The sequence below is a fragment of the Phalaenopsis equestris genome, unplaced genomic scaffold, assembly GCF_001263595.1.
Source record: "Phalaenopsis equestris unplaced genomic scaffold, ASM126359v1 Scaffold000413, whole genome shotgun sequence".
Lineage (NCBI taxonomy): Eukaryota > Viridiplantae > Streptophyta > Magnoliopsida > Asparagales > Orchidaceae > Phalaenopsis > Phalaenopsis equestris.
In genome coordinates this window covers 92,626-108,711 of record NW_018164854.1, presented here as the reverse complement: position 1 = coordinate 108,711, position 16,086 = coordinate 92,626, and the positions used below count along the sequence as shown (strand labels likewise).

The window sequence follows — 16,086 nt, the reverse complement described above, 5'->3', positions numbered from 1 at the left end:
AAAAAAAACGCTCTTTTCGATTGCGTTGATATTATTCAGTTTCTTCTAATTAAAAGAAAATCTTGGTAACAGTAAAAAACAGGTGTTGAGTCGTTTTTCTACCATGTGAATAAAAGACTTTTTTGGGGGAAAATCTGGGCCATAGCGCTAGCGGATGAAGCGGCCAGAATTGCGGCCCCATCTTCTGATGTGAGGCTTGAATTGCTTGTTTTTAATGTTTTAGTTGGGTCTTTGCGTTTTTCCAATAAAGAGGATACTAGTCCAACCTTCAATCTTTGAGATATTTTTGTTTCCCTATATTTTTTTAGGGAATCTCCCTAAAATATTGAACAAGGATATAAAAAGTTGTAACCTTTCACATTTGATAATTTTTTATCTGGATTTTTTTCACCGATTTTTCACTTAAAAACTTTGGGAAACTCAGTCTCATTATAGGTCTAGTTCTTCCTATTGCCAAGTTGTCTTTTTTGCCTGAAGAAATCATTTATTATTGCATTAGCTGGGCTTGTATGTTGCTGACCAGGTCAATCTTTATGCACTCTTTTATTAAATCAAATAATCATTAAATCCCAAAAAAATTTGGGTTCAGTTAATATTAGATTTAGTTAAATTCATTTGAGGTGTTTGGCATAAATCTATTTGAATAAATTTTTTTTTTGTGTTAAATCCGAAATTCATTTGAGGTGTTTGACATAAATCTATTTGAATAATTTTTTTTTTTTGTTAAATCCGTTAAATCTAACTAATAAATGGATTTAATTTACTGAACAAGCAGAAATTAGATTTAACTTAACCGCGGATTTATCTAACCTGTTTGTTATGGTGTTTGGCTGGATGCAAGTTTAATCTTACTTAAATCTTATTAAAAATATCATACCAAACACCCCCTCACTTTTAAGAAATAGATGAAACGTGCGTTAGACCTGTTGCCAGAAGAATGCACTTTACTTTCTTGTTTTATATTTTTAATAAATGAGATAAACTGAATCAATAGGTAGAGATGCATTTTTATTTTTTTTGTTGTCAATGTTAATGTTTTCCAGGGAGAGCTTTGACATGAATTAAGGAGATTAGCTAAACCTTGTCATGTACCGATGTACCTAAAAATTGAAGTTTAGTTTTTAGATATGTAATTACGTAGGTATGTAAATCTTCGAAGATTATACGTTGCAATTTTAATATGTTGCATACTTCATGAGAGTTACATTTTTTTTGTTTAATTCTTTATTACAGTTAAGGGATCATACGGATGATATTGGTAGTCTTGTTGTGTCAGACATCGTTGATGGACAGATTTATTCATATTTTTTACATTGCTAACAGGAAAGAGGAGGACATGGTGAAAGTTGTGACAGTGGAGAACTTGAAGAATCCATATGAGCAGCAGAAAAACTTCAACGTTAGATTTAAACTTACGCTAAACAAACTTTATGCCTGGAGTTTAGTGGATTATGACCGAGTTGTCATGTTGGATTCCGACAATCTGTTCCTTCAAGGCACGGATGAACTCTTTCAGTGTGGTCAATTCTGTGCCGTTTTCATCAACCCATGTATCTTCCATACTGGTCTTTTTGTTCTTCAGGTACATTTTTTGCATTCATGTTATGTTTAAGTGAAATAATTGAATTACTCTCTTTGAAAAATGTGCTTTCACATGTCATATTTGTTAATGACGTGTCTCAACTTTTGTTTTGTGAAACCATTTTGTCAGTTTCGTTAAGTTTGTTGGATATGTTATTGTTTGACATACGGAATTTATATATGACATGAAGAATTTATATCATTGTTTTACATTAGGAAGATTTCTTTTGTTGTTCTGAACTTAAAACTTTTCTTACATACTTGCATTATAAATGTAGCAAAAGTTTTAGTTGCACCATTCTTTTATTTGCAAGTTACTCTACCGCATTAAGAGTAATTACATATAAAAGAGTGGATAGTTAAATGAAAAGCTAAAACAATTTGCATAAAATTCTATCAAGTCGTATAGGTCCAATGATTCTCACAACATTTTTTATTTTGGGAACTGCAGCCTTCTATGACTGTGTTTAATGACATGCTTCATGAGTTGCAAGTCGTCCGCAGTAATCCTGACGGTGCCGATCAGGGATTCCTTGCCAGTTATTTCCCCGATTTACTCGACCGGCCAATGTTCCATCCGCCCGTCAACAACACAAAGCTGGTCGGCACCTACCGTCTTCCTCTCGGATATCAAATGGATGCTTCCTATTACTGTAAGGATCATAATCCATCCTCTTTTACAAATTTGTCCCTTTTCATTACCAACTAATACCAATCAATTATATGGGGTTGTCTTCTTTTCCAGATCTTAAGCTTCGCTGGAGCATTCCATGTGGTCCTAACAGCGTCATAACATTCCCAAGCGCTCCTTGGTTGAAGCCATGGTATTGGTGGTCATGGCCTGTTCTTCCATTGGGGTTTTCATGGCATGAGCAGCGGAGAAAGAACCTCGGCTATGCTCCGGAGCTTCCAATCATGCTCATCCAGGCTGCAATATATGTTGGGATAATAGCCATCACCCGCCTAGCTCGGCCGAATCTGTCGAAGCTGTGCTATAACCGGCGGTCCGAGAAGAGCCTTACCTTCATCCACTCCATGTATAAGGTGGTAGTCATGTGGTCCATAATAGCAGCCTACACAGTTCCCTTCTTTCTCATTCCCAGAACCATTCATCCTGTTCTCGGCTGGTCGCTTTATCTGCTCGGCGTGGCAGCTCTCGCCTCCATCGCCATCAACTCGTTCCTACTCGCTCCACTGCCAGTCTTAACTCCGTGGTTCGCGATACTCGGCGCGCTTGGGGTGATGGCAAATCCATGGTACTCCGACGGCGTCGTGAGGGCGCTGGCAGTTTTCGCATTCGCATTTTGCAGCGCACCGGTGATATGGATCCAATTGTCGAAGGTTATGAGCAGCCTCCAGATGCTGGTTGATAGAGAGGCTTTCTTCACCAGATTGGGTGAGTCTGGACAGATGTCTGAAATTAACAAATTATATTGAAGATAAAGTGGTGAAAGTTGTTTTAGTCTGAAATGAAAGATTCAATATATAGATATATATCCATTCATTTAGATGATTTTCGGTATGATGGTAATTAGTTGGAATTACTGGAGCTTTTGTGCTTTGAGGTGGGTAGGGTGGGAGAGAAAATGGGTGGTATTACTGCTCTGTGGCTGTTTTTACCCGTTGGAAATACAAAAGCTGATATTCTTTTGATAACTCTGGGCTCTTATTTGCAGCTTTGCATTTGTTATAAATATATATATTAAATTTATATATATTATTGTTCTACAAATTTATATTTAAATTCTTTATGTTTTAATTTATTTTATATTTACTATTGAACCCAGCTTATGAACAATTATCAAGTAATAATGAAATTTTGCGCAAAGCAAGTGCTAGTAAAGATGCCAACAGGCAGAGGTGGTGGAGAGGTTGGAGAGTGTGAACTTGTTTTCTTTTAGGTTTTAGTTCCAAAAGAGTAAATGCAAATAAATGGGTGCTCTTTGTATTAGTTTTTGTTTTATTAAGAATGCGATTAAATTGGTGGAGAGGGTTTTTATTAAAAAATGATGATCATAAAAATTTGGAAGGCTTTTCTCAATACTAAAAGTATATATATAGTTTACAAATCATCTTAGTTCAAGCCACAGAATGAGCTACAATTGTTTTTATAATATATGAAACTTATTTAAGAAAATGATTAATAGTTTTTTGGAATTAAAGACTTTGAATTGATTTTTTTTTTTTTTTTTGTTTTGATATGCTGCCCATAAACAAATTTTCATCATCCTGGACAAGTCTAGAGATAATTTTTAAACAAGAAATGTTTAAATTTCAATTAAAATTCATTCGAAACTTTGATTTAGCCCGTATCAAGTTGCTAAATTGCTTTTTAAAGTTCTATGTGCATAGTTGAAAAGTCAAAAATATTGTAAATCTAATATACTTATAATCAAATCAAGTGTCTCAGCGAGACAAATCCAACGAGCTTAAGATCACTCTAATCTTACATCATTAAGAAGCTCAAATATTCATTGAATGTGTCTAATCGGTGAAAACTCTCAGATAGTCCTATGTAGTTGTCTAAATTGATTTCTTATTTGCACTTTCAGACTCTATAAATAGAGTCCAGCCTCACTTTGAGAAGGGGACTAGACCTTAAGTCAGAAGAAAATAGAACCTTGGAGGAGGGACTAAAGTTCATCATCGCTTCTACACAACCAACTCCGACCTACACCGTCAACCAACTTCTATAGTTGTGGTTGCCAATTCTTGCTAATGCCTCGAGCCAACTTCAACGTAGCCACCTCCAACCAATTCTAACTGCAACCTGCCTGCCGCTGTCGATTATCAATAGACACTACTTGCTCCTTGTAGCAACGTTTCTAGTCATAACATGCATTATGGAACCTCATACGTTGTGGAATGGTGAATCACCTGAGGGAGCAATATAATATTTAGTACACTTTACAATGATGCATCTTGAAGTCAGTGTAACAACACACCCCAAATATGATACAACAACACACCCCGATGACAGTATAACAATGCACCCTAAATATGGTACAATTACAAACCACGATGGTGTAACAACACACACCGAAGATGATTTAACAATGCACTCCACAAATGACGCAATGATGCCTCCCAAAGACGGTGAAACAAAACACCCCAAAAACGGTGACTTTCTCCTAACTATGGCTTCTACAACCAACAGATGTCATCACAACTCACCACTACAGCTTATGTGATCAACAACGGCCTATGACTTGTACAACTTGTGCAGCTCCCAACTCTGACCCTGCAGTCTATGGACGTCATCACAGCTCACTATTATAGTCTACTCGACCAGCCATGACTACATGGTCCACGACTCGTACAACTCATGAATCCAGCTCTTGCAGCCTACGAACGTCATCACAATTCATTGTTACGCCCTACTTGACCAATTACGACTTATGTGGTTCATAGCTCGTGTAGCTTCTGACTCCTACCTATGTAGCCTATGGATGTCATCACAACTCACGAATATTGTCAGTGTGAACAACAACTTACGTGGCTCTCGGTTCCTGTAGCTTCCTACAACGACCTCAGTAGCAACTGCATTCTTGAAGCAACTATCTAAGGCCCATACAGTCACCTACTACCACAGGTTTTAACTACAATATGTATGACAAGATGAAACTATAATCATCTACAACATTCCCGACGGACTACTATCTCCATAGCAGTCGACTTCGGCCCTTGTAGTTTGCTATCACCGAAAACTAAATACATTACAGCTAAACTACAATTATTATGGATGAACTATTATTTTATATTTACAATGATCAACTTTGTATCTCAAACGTTCCTAATTCAGGAGAAAAGTGTGTACTCATCATTTATAGTGAATTATTTCAACTGAATTAGGCCCCTTGGTTTTTTCTTCTTTCGAGGTTCTTCCATGTAAAATGTTAAGGTGTCACGTTTTTATTACCCCTCCTTACTTACCTTAGTGTGTGTTGAGCTTTCACGGAACACTAAAACGAAAATTTATTACTTTGTAGTCGCGGACCTTCTGGCGCACATCAAGTTTCTATTCAAGAAATTTGACTTTGATATGCTTTACACTACTAAAAATTGTAAAAACAAGCTCATTATTTGTTATATCGAGAAAACACGTGCGAAAGATTAAGACGAGACGTTAAAAGCAAAGAGTAGGTAACCTTTTGATTATAAAAGCTTCTCCCATCTTCTATGTTTACAACGATTGTAGAGTGTGTGTACTTGGGATGTGGCAAAGTTCTATGGTAATAACAGTCTCTCAATTCATTATCTATAGAAGTTAACATTATATGTTCAATTCTTTATGTTATATTATTTACACTTTAATCCCTGAATTAAGAATGCTTTAAACATCAAGTTGTATGCTACACACCTTTATCTTCAAATCATGATTGAATAATCTTCAAACTATTTTTAAAAAATGATTGAATTTTATTTGAATCAAGATTTATCCATCCTCGATTCAGACTAAAAATCTTCTATTGATTGCAACTGCTCTAGAAAATCTAGCAAAGTCATATGCCATTCTTTAATGATTTAAACATGCATGGAAGCGACTATAAGTAGCTGGCATCCAACCACAATAAAGGCCAGTATATCATAGTTTGGACTTGCTTCCATGTTTGACTTGATCGTGCGCCCAGCTTTAACAAATTGTTCAAGTTTAATTTATTTAAATTTTCAATGTTTGAACTTTATTCGTTCATGACAAGTGGCTCATGGTGCGGTTAATAGGTCAGTAGGGCTGTATTCCAAGCTACAAAATAAAAAATTACATGAAAAAGGTATGCTAAAAGCCAATAAATAAGGAGAGTGGCTCCACCTATTCGTGTTCTTTAAGTTCCACTGACCAACTTTTTTATAAGGTTATTGGACTTGATTTTGATCACATGTTTAACGTGATTGAGTCTCATACAAACACAAGTAACACATTGGGGTTTGGATGTCAGGTTGATAGGTCTAATTAATACATTAAATTTGAGTCAATTGTAGTTGATACGAACCAATTGCTGTGCATATAGGAATTATATACATATATATATTTATAAGTAAATGTTGGCAGCCCGTAATTAGCTTCTTAAGCAGCTAGATGCGCGATGCGACGATCAAATGAACAGCGGCTATAGGTCCACAATTAATTAAAGGACGGGATTACCGACCTGATTAGATATTTAAAATAAGAGATTATTTGCCTGACAAAGCAATTATCAATTATATGATTAAACATTAATTACTTCGCGAATAGCTCGTAATTAGCTTCTTAAGTAACTCACATTCAAAGCTGCACAAATAAAATTTTTAAAGCTCAAATTATTACCCAATCGAATACAAACAGAAAGCTCGTGTTCGATGTATTTGAAGGGCTTTGAAATTCATTTTGTGAGATTCCATATAGCTTATCTTGCATTAGCCCTCCTCTACTTGATGAACTTTACTCTGAGTCTACATATGTTGTCATGCATCTATGGCGCAAGGTGCATTCAATGCCATAATATCTACAACTACTAAAGTTATTGATAATAACAATAATTTAACCTATATCTTTCACAAATGAGTTATTTTGTCAATCTTAATTGGCCTTTTATGTTACATGCTCTCATGATATATATATATATATATATATATTTATATATTATATATTTTTATATATAAATTTAAGTCACATAATTTAATTTACACGAAGCCCTCGGAAAAACATCTATCGCTCTCGCTGTACTGCAAGAGTACCAAACCCGGGGAGGGGTTCCACGAACCTAATGTATTGACAAAAACTAGTCCACTATTTCAAGCAGGGGGACGGAACAGCTGTTGAAGTCGTCATCATTTTTCATTTGTTTTTTCATAAACAATGCAAAGCGTTGAAAAAGAAAGGCAAAAAAAGCAAAGTTTATTGATTTTAAATGAAGGGGAACTTACAGTTGTCCTCTGGAGGCTTTCACTGAGCTCTGTGTTGGAGCACCTCTTCAAACAAATGGAGATTTCTTACTGCATAATAAATAAACAAATTATCTGTACAATGGTTCCCACATATCATTCATGTGGGAAACAAACCAGCTCAACACGGGGGATATATCACATCCCCCACATTAAAATTACATCATATGATATTTCACATTACACTTTTGTCAACTCCTGTAAAACCCTTCATTTCTCATTTAAATTTTTGATAGAGGGGGAACAATTCCCCCCCCAACAGCATGCAAAAAACATGAGGAACTGATGTTATAACTATGAAAGCTCAACCTCATCAAGATCATCAACCGGAGAGCCGCCATTAAATTGATGTAATAAGGTGCTTGAATGTAATGTTCCAGGATTTGAAGGAAAAAATGGCGTAGTTTCATTGAATTTACCATTCCACGATGTTACTGGAGAGTGAGAAAGGAAGCCATTGCCATTCTGTAATGCTGCTGACGTCTCCATGTTCATACTAGGGAGTTTTTCAATGGTTGTTGTTGTTGTTGTTGGTGGTGGTGGTGGTGGTGGTGGTGGTGGTGGTGGTGTCGAATTAAATGAAAGTTCTGTACCTGATGATGCACACAGGTCTCCATTTGTTCCAGTTTCGAGGATTCGTCCTCCAGAGGTATCGAGTACCTGCTCATTGGAGGGTGCGGTTGGGACAAAAAATTTAGCTCCAGCAACAGGTTTAGCAGCTGGAGCGGAAGGAGAATGGAACGAGTTTGCCGGCAAATCACCGCCTTTGTTGAAGGTATCAACATACCTAGGTTGAAGCGAACCGATATTAGCACAGTAAAGATATGAACCTAGTGGTGAAGTAGGTAAGGGAATACTCACCTTGATCGAACACCGCCCATTCTGCGAGCCGAGAATTGGTTGGGGCTTGGTGACATGGGTGGAAATCCAGAGTTCTCCGGAGGAATTAGAGATTTTGTTTCTGAAACTGCATTTGCATTATTGGGGCTTTGGCCCTTCAAGGCATTGTTGATGTTGTACTGTGTCGTGCCATTCTGAAATGAAGTAATTTTTGGGGGTGGTGGTAAGGTGACTTCGTTAGGAGGAGGTTCTGCGCCTTCTTCTACCCATCTTTTGAGTTTCTCATCGTAGTAAAATTTGTTACTTTCGCCTAATTTTGCCTTCAATAGAGAAAATCCACAAAATATTGTGTGACAATTTTATTTGAAAGCAGAGAAGAAAGTAGGAGAGTGTGAAAGATGAATTACCTGTCGATCTGAACGTGGTCTTGATACCCAACCCACCGTCTTTTGAAAGAGTTGTGACCCAATGCGGCCAAGACGAGATGGCGATGTTTTGTTTTGAGCATCCCCAGGACTAGAATTATTTGATGCGTTCTGTGTGAAATAAGCAGCACTCGAGTTTTAATTGATTGAAACTGTCCAAACTGGACTCGTGAAAATAAATCAACTAAAGCTATGAAGAGAATGATGCGCTGCACTACAGTTATAATCATCCCTCTAGATGAATGCATATAACCTTAAGATCTATCCGTGTGGATAATTAAACATTTCTAATAACAAACTCCATTAAAAAATCTTAAGATGATGAAAGAATTTGTGTTCGGTAAGAACTCACACAACAGAAAAAATAAAATTATGCCAAATTTAACAATAATTAGCAATACAGGCAGATCAATCTCTAAATTTTTACCAATATATGGGGAATGTTGCACGAACACTAAACATTCAAGTATAACAAAAATTACACAAATATGCCCTAAAACATTTAGGTAGAATCAAAGTAGCAAATCAAAGATAATTACTTCAAGAGTGAAGTACCAAAATAGTCCCGGACTATTTATATGGTGCCGTTTTAGTCCAAATATTTATAGAAGTGTCAAAATGGTCCCCGGACACTTTAAAGTGTGGCTAAAAAGATCCATATGGAGGACTATTAGAGCTTAATTTTAAACTAGTCGAGAATTATTTTGACACTTCTATAAACTCTGACAATAAAATAGACCCATGTAAATAGTCGGGGGTTATTTAGGCACTACTCATTACTTTATAAATGACTAACACATCATTGGGCAAAAAATTAAAAGATGGAATCTTTAGATTGGGCAAAAAACTAAAGAGCCCCTAAATCATTTCCCAAAAGGTAATGCAAAAGTCTGCAAGGTTAGCAACTAGGTGTGGATAGGTCGACCTATATGATACAATGGTTACGCAAGTTCTGCAATGCCAAAACCATGGGTGGTGCAGAAGACTAATGAAACAAATAATAGAGGCAACACAAAACCAAGCCAAAGAAAATACAGGAACTAAACTGAACCAAAGTTGCAGCCCAACCAACTAACTGAACTGAACCATCAAAATAGGTTTAGAACATTAGTGAACACACCCCGTTCTCCAAAAAATCATGATAGTCTGGATTAAAAAAAAAAGAGAAAACAATAATCCAAAAGCTATAGAAATAAAATCAAAATGTATGATTTCTGCTGAGATGACATAAGTTTGTCGGTTAGCTTCACTGGTCGAATTACAATCACTCCTACTGAGCATTGCACCACATTAAAACTCTATTTTACCAAAATTCTAGTGTCGTAAATTTTGATGTACTATAAGCCTAACATTGGTTTCATAAAGGGCCAAACATAATAAGCTCTCACAAATGTGAAGTCTAAAGAATTGGTGATGTCACATTCTTACCCCAACCACCGTCACCCACACGCCCACACTGTTGTGGGTCCGTTCAATATTGTAAAGTGGGAGCGCTCAATATTATGAAAAAGGAGCTTCAATGACACGGGCAATGACCAGGTATGCAGTCAAGCAACCGAATCATTGCTCCATATAAAAATAATATCAACATACATCTCCTTCAAGTTCTTTGGTGAAAGCTCAAACCACGTAAGCATATTTTTCACGGTCCCATCCTTATTAAATGTTACACTTACTTTCTCACAAATTTAAACATTTCTAAATCAAGTTGTTTTATCTTACCATACTAAAAATAACCATCCATGACTTCTTTATTGCTAGCCATTATAAGAGAATGAAATAGAATATATTTTTTTGATAATTTTAGAATGATCTGTGGTGGCACTAAATTAAAAAAACAAACGACTTCAGCAGTTTCTTTCCTTTTCAAAAACTTCAGTAACATTTTGGTGTCATCCTGCTGTTTCACATGGCATCAAATTTTTTTTCCAACACCAGATCAGTATCACTGAAGCCCTGCGAATATGCACACATTGTTCAGTCTATTATACATAAAAAATTAATTGATGGGTGGACAAGAACCAAGCTCCCTAATGATGAGTATATATGAACAAAAGAAAAAAAAAAAGGCAAGCATCTTAAAAAATAATGCACTCAACACTTTTAAAGCTTACTGTGTAAAATATATGGGTTTAATTATAGTTATAACTTGGTCATTTCTACTCTTTAACCATTCAAATTAAGTTAAAACCATTTGAAGAAAATTTCAAAGAATATCATCAGAAATTAAAATTTAAGTATAATTTAAGCACTTAAAAAACCAATGATACCATCAAAACAGTAAGAAAAAAAAAAATCTCCCAAATGCAATAAAAAACAATATTTATAACCTAAACCTTCTTTAACAAAATCTGATACGACCGGTAAGTAAATATATCCACCTGTTTTGGGGTTCTGCCAAAATCTGGCTCTGAAATGCTTCTGCTGTGCAAAGTTTTCCTGCCAGAATCACTTGTCCATTCGCTCATGCCATCTACAGATGCTGAAGGAATCAAGGTTGACATGGCCATTGTCGACTGACTGTTTACCACCTTTGGGGAAACCAGGTGATTTTCTTTACCATTCGCATTGTTCTGTGGCATTGGTGGCAGTGATGGGACACCCATCATGCGATGTAATGATCTATCAATGGAAGTAAATAATTTACCAACAAATTTAGCAGGAGCCAAGTTTTCTCCATATCCACCCTGGAAAATAGATGTGGTTTAGAAATTGTCGAAACAATCAGAAAGAGATGCATTGAGAACATATAATACCTGCTGATGAGCAGATAATCTCTCCTCAAGTGAAGATATTAACGACTTCCACATTTCTACATCAGGAGTACGACTAGAATTTCTTAGCAATTTCATAGATGCTTGACAGTATCTGTATGAAAAACAGCATAAGTAACTGACTACTCATCAAGAAGTGCTGGATAGCTAGTATCTGTATGAAAAACAACATGAATAACTGACTACTCATCAAGAAGTGCTGGAATAGCTATCTTACCCACCTCAGTGAATCAGATGTTCTCCCAATCTCCGCAAGCATATTAGCATATATATACTTGTATGGCTGAAATGGAAGAAGGACAAACTGGGAATTTCCAAGAACTTTTGCATATTCATATAATTCTGTTCTCTACAGATTCAATGAAAAATTCAGTCAATCCAAATAATAAATCCAAACGAGAAGCATTTAACACAAAAGATTGATCAATCATAAGCGATGAAGAAAATTAATTAAATTTCAGAACTGATTAAAAACATAATAACAACAAGCTTTGCAGATTAACTATTGTGACTTTCAACTACAATTCCACCAACAATCAAGATTAATAAAAAAACAAGTTTACTGAATAATTAATTAATCAAACGCTACAGACACTACAAGTCTACAAAAACAAGGAAAAGTTGGAATCATAGTGCATAAATCATAACTTCTTCCATCAAGAGGATCATGTTCAGTTCTTTCTTAAAAAGCCTTCATTTTTGCATTGAAATCCAATAAAAATTGGAATCCCAGCATCCTCACGTTTTAGGTTTTTTCCTTCTTCCTTCACTAAAGCTCTTAGGGAATCATGGGACTATAATTGTAGCTAACAGGTTATAAAACGAGGGCTTATCTGCTACATGGAGCTCCAGGTATCTGGAGTCTATGGAAAGGTTGATGCAAGCCTTGCCCCTATACTTGCAAATAAGAATGTAACTTGAACGCAATGGCTTTACCTGAATTGCATCTGGATAGGCATAAGTTCTAGGATACTTCCAGTGATCCGCACCAATTAGACAGAGTCTTGCGCTGTCAGAATATGGTTCAAAGTTTGCTTCTGCAGCTAAGTAACAGGTGTGAGCGGAAGTGACCTGTACCAGAAAACTCAGTCAAACTATATTACACTGAACAGTTAATGAATCATAGCCAAATTAGATGTACATACAGACCTCTCCTCTTTCTTTCCATAAACAATCGCCAAGATGAATTACGACCAACTCATCATCCTTTGTTCTATTAGCAGTAATGATAGCCAAGTTCTCCTCCCAGTCATCAAGCATGCAGTTGGATTGAATCTAACTCATATAATGATTCAAGCAAATTAATATTATGCCTCAAAAATTGCCAACTAATATAAGGCTGACATTCAATTCTCAGACATTTAAAACAAAAACAAGATGAATCTTAATATGTTTGTTATAGGCAGCAAAACGGTTATAGGACAATGCTTGTGTATAGCAAATTAACGAATTCCTCTGAATGATAACCTAGATCATTAAACAGCTCATTTACATAATTTGCACAAAAAAACATCACAAACCCCATGAAGCAAGGAAGATCACCTCAAACGACTGTTCATCTCCACTCGCAGTGCCAGAAGAGCTACCATTGGTGGAGCTTTCAGTAGAAAACACATCTGCAGGCTGCCCCGCAATAAGAAGGCACAATGTTCTAAGAGGTGATCCACAAATCAGAAGGCGCTGTGCCATTTGTTTCACAGTATCAACATAAAACTGCATGGAGTTGGCACAAAAACATAAAATTTGAATATGTTGAGAGAAAGGGAACCAAAAGTATCATTTCCACTAAACATATAGATTAGATGTTAAAAATCATACTGAAAGTGAGAACATTTCAGCCAACTTGAATGTAAAGAATTGGGACAAACCTTCTCGCCAAGCTGTGCTGCTAGCACAAGAGCAGGACCCCATAACTGACCTACTTGTGCACACTGCAGGGCCTCCTTTCTTTTACCAGAAACAAGCAAGTTTTGCATCTCAATAGAAGTAGCCTAAAGCAAGTGGTATGTCAATCAATCTCTCTCATATGCGCACATGCTAGAGTTATTAAAGTCTACCTGAATGTTTGCCTCAGATGGAATGTTATTCATAAAACGAGCAAGACGAGGAGCATCCGCTCGAGCAGATGCAAAAAGTTTAGTTACAGATGATTCTGGACCATCATTTTCCTGTCAACAGGAGAACAATAAATGTGTGAAGTACCCGAAATAAATTATCAAATAACTGAAAACAAACCAAGATGGCAATTAACTGAAAACTAACCAGAAATCCCTAGACAAAATGGAGGAAACAAACATATGCACCCAGAACATACAGGAATGTGCATGTCACAAAGACTACAGTCCTGCCGGGGTATTAAAACTATCCTAATTTTACAATCTACAGATCAAAACTACGACATCAAGATAATTTATTAAAAAAAAAGTAAACTATATAGACAAAGCTACCTGCTCAAACACGGACATGGTAGAGAGACTTTCAACTAGTACCATAAAAAGAAAACAATTCACCCAATCTAAGCAAACCAAGCATCGACTGCTTGATTGAAAGCAAGCATCAATCAGCATATGAAATCAACTAATTCGGTGCATATAATGATGATAGAAACACCACAGAATGATGGAAATTGTATTTTCATAAAATCACCTTCAAATAACCATCAGAAAGTTCCAGATGCACAAACACCGTATTAACAAAATTAAAAATCATCTCCAAATTTGCGTACTTAGCCAATATACAAATTTAACCCAAAAAAAAGGAGGAGAAGAGAAACTAAAACAAGGGCAGAAAATTGTCATTGCTTTCAAAGAACCAAGAATATAGACTTATGAAAACAATAGGAAAATGGATGAAAAGTAACAAAACATAAAAGTCCTCAATCAGAAGGGGTAAAATTGATTACAAATCTCTCGCCAGCTCAATATCATTAAATTCCTAACGAAGTTATGCTCCTGTCTTTCCTTAATATCAGAATGGTTTAATAGGCATAGTTTTAGAATAAATTAGAGTAGAGCGATTGGATTAATTGCATCAGGAATTTATGTTCCCTGATCAAGGAATAAACTCAAATCATATTCAAGGATGAGAGAAATATATTATCTAGACTTAGATTTGATACAAGGTTCCATGAAAAACGACTTTAATACCAGAGGGCCAGCAATAGCATGCCTAGCAAAAATAAAAATAGAAATAGGGAAAGTTGGTGCTGCTTGCAGCAGCTAGAGTTGAATAGTCGAAGCCAATCAATTCTTCTAAGGCGTCTATATAACCACAATCAACAGATATTAACAAAAATACAATCATCTCCAAATTTGCGTGCTAGCCCAACATTCAAACTTAACCCGAAAAAAAATTTTGGAGAACAGAGAAACTAAAACAAGGGCCGAAAATTGCCATTGCTTTCAAAGGACTAAGAATATAGACTTAAAGTATGAAAGCAATAGGAAAATAGATGAGAAGTAACAAAACAAAAAAATACTCGATCAACAGTGGAAAAATTGATTACAGAACTCTTGCCAACTCAATATCATTAAATTCCTAATGAAGTTAAGCTCCTGTCTTTCCTTAATATCAGAATGGTTTACTACGCATAGTTTTAGTATAAATTTTAGAGAAATTGGATTAGTTGCATCAGGAATTTATGTTCCCTGATCAAGGAATAGACTTAAAATCATATTCAAGGATAAGAAAGATGTAACGCGAAAAGTGACATTAATACCAGAGGGTCAGTGGCAGCATGCCTGGCATAAAAAAAAAAAAATTTAAAAATAGGGGAAAGTTTGGTGCTGCCTTGTTGACCTCATTTTGAGGTTATTACTCTTTTCCTTAGGGCCCTTGGATCTAGCTCTAGAGATTCCTATTGACTATCTTAGAAAACTAAAATTGGGACCCACCCCTTTTAGAAATTTCAACCACCTCCTATTTCTCTTGTGATGTCTCGCATTGATGGTCTCAAAACCATCGTCCTATAGTCGAGTGGTAAAGGACTATCATATGGAGGCTCAAAAAGAAGTTCCCAAAAGGACCTCAAGCCATAGGAAAACCTTTTCAGGAATTTATCATCACACACACACACACACACACAAAATGTAAAATATTCACTAAAATGCACAAGATGGGACTTAAATTGAGCCTAAAAGATGCAAACTTCTCCGGACAACCTCCGACAACAAAATAGGTTGCGCCAATGCGTCCAGGACACTAATTTTAGCTAGGAAAGACACTCATATTGTCATAATTCCGCACACAAGTAAATTGCACGCAAATCGATGAATTCGTCAAAATGACCTCCAACAGTGAACGGACTACATCAGCGCGTCCGGAACGCCAAAATTACCTAAAAAGGACATTCCATTTTTTTACAATCTGACACACGAATGAAAATGCATAAATCAAATTTTATTTTTAAAATATTAAACTTTTCTATTTATATCATTATTTATTTAATGTTTTTTTATCTTAAGCCCTAAACCCTCTACCCGCACATTTAACCCATCCTGTGGCTCAATCAGTCGCTCGGCTCGTCCCTCTCGTGTGCCCCAGGG

General features: G+C 36.1%; 2 protein-coding genes across 3 annotated transcripts in view; one reads left to right on the top strand and one right to left on the bottom strand.

Moving 5' to 3' along the window:
• LOC110027083 (putative glucuronosyltransferase PGSIP8) overlaps nucleotides 1-3,239 on the top strand; it is a 4,427-nt gene extending 1,188 nt beyond the window's left edge. Inside the window, exons 2-4 of the mRNA XM_020728360.1 lie at nucleotides 1,324-1,582; nucleotides 2,033-2,234; nucleotides 2,327-3,239. Of these exons, the coding sequence (XP_020584019.1) occupies nucleotides 1,324-1,582; nucleotides 2,033-2,234; nucleotides 2,327-3,018 (1,153 nt within the window). The 3' untranslated portion in view covers nucleotides 3,019-3,239. The remainder of the gene's footprint in view (nucleotides 1-1,323; nucleotides 1,583-2,032; nucleotides 2,235-2,326) is intronic.
• Nucleotides 3,240-7,451: 4,212 nt separating this feature from the next.
• LOC110027076 (protein transport protein SEC16A homolog) overlaps nucleotides 7,452-16,086 on the bottom strand; it is a 17,975-nt gene continuing 9,340 nt past the window's right edge. For both annotated transcript variants that reach the window (XM_020728352.1, XM_020728353.1), the window contains exons 4-14: nucleotides 13,600-13,710; nucleotides 13,411-13,533; nucleotides 13,085-13,255; nucleotides 12,692-12,817; nucleotides 12,479-12,613; nucleotides 11,764-11,891; nucleotides 11,525-11,636; nucleotides 11,150-11,455; nucleotides 8,751-8,879; nucleotides 8,365-8,663; nucleotides 7,452-8,290 (exon numbers count right to left, since the gene is read on the bottom strand). In XM_020728352.1, the coding sequence (XP_020584011.1) occupies nucleotides 7,798-8,290; nucleotides 8,365-8,663; nucleotides 8,751-8,879; nucleotides 11,150-11,455; nucleotides 11,525-11,636; nucleotides 11,764-11,891; nucleotides 12,479-12,613; nucleotides 12,692-12,817; nucleotides 13,085-13,255; nucleotides 13,411-13,533; nucleotides 13,600-13,710 (2,133 nt within the window). In that variant the 3' untranslated portion in view covers nucleotides 7,452-7,797. The remainder of the gene's footprint in view (nucleotides 8,291-8,364; nucleotides 8,664-8,750; nucleotides 8,880-11,149; nucleotides 11,456-11,524; nucleotides 11,637-11,763; nucleotides 11,892-12,478; nucleotides 12,614-12,691; nucleotides 12,818-13,084; nucleotides 13,256-13,410; nucleotides 13,534-13,599; nucleotides 13,711-16,086) is intronic.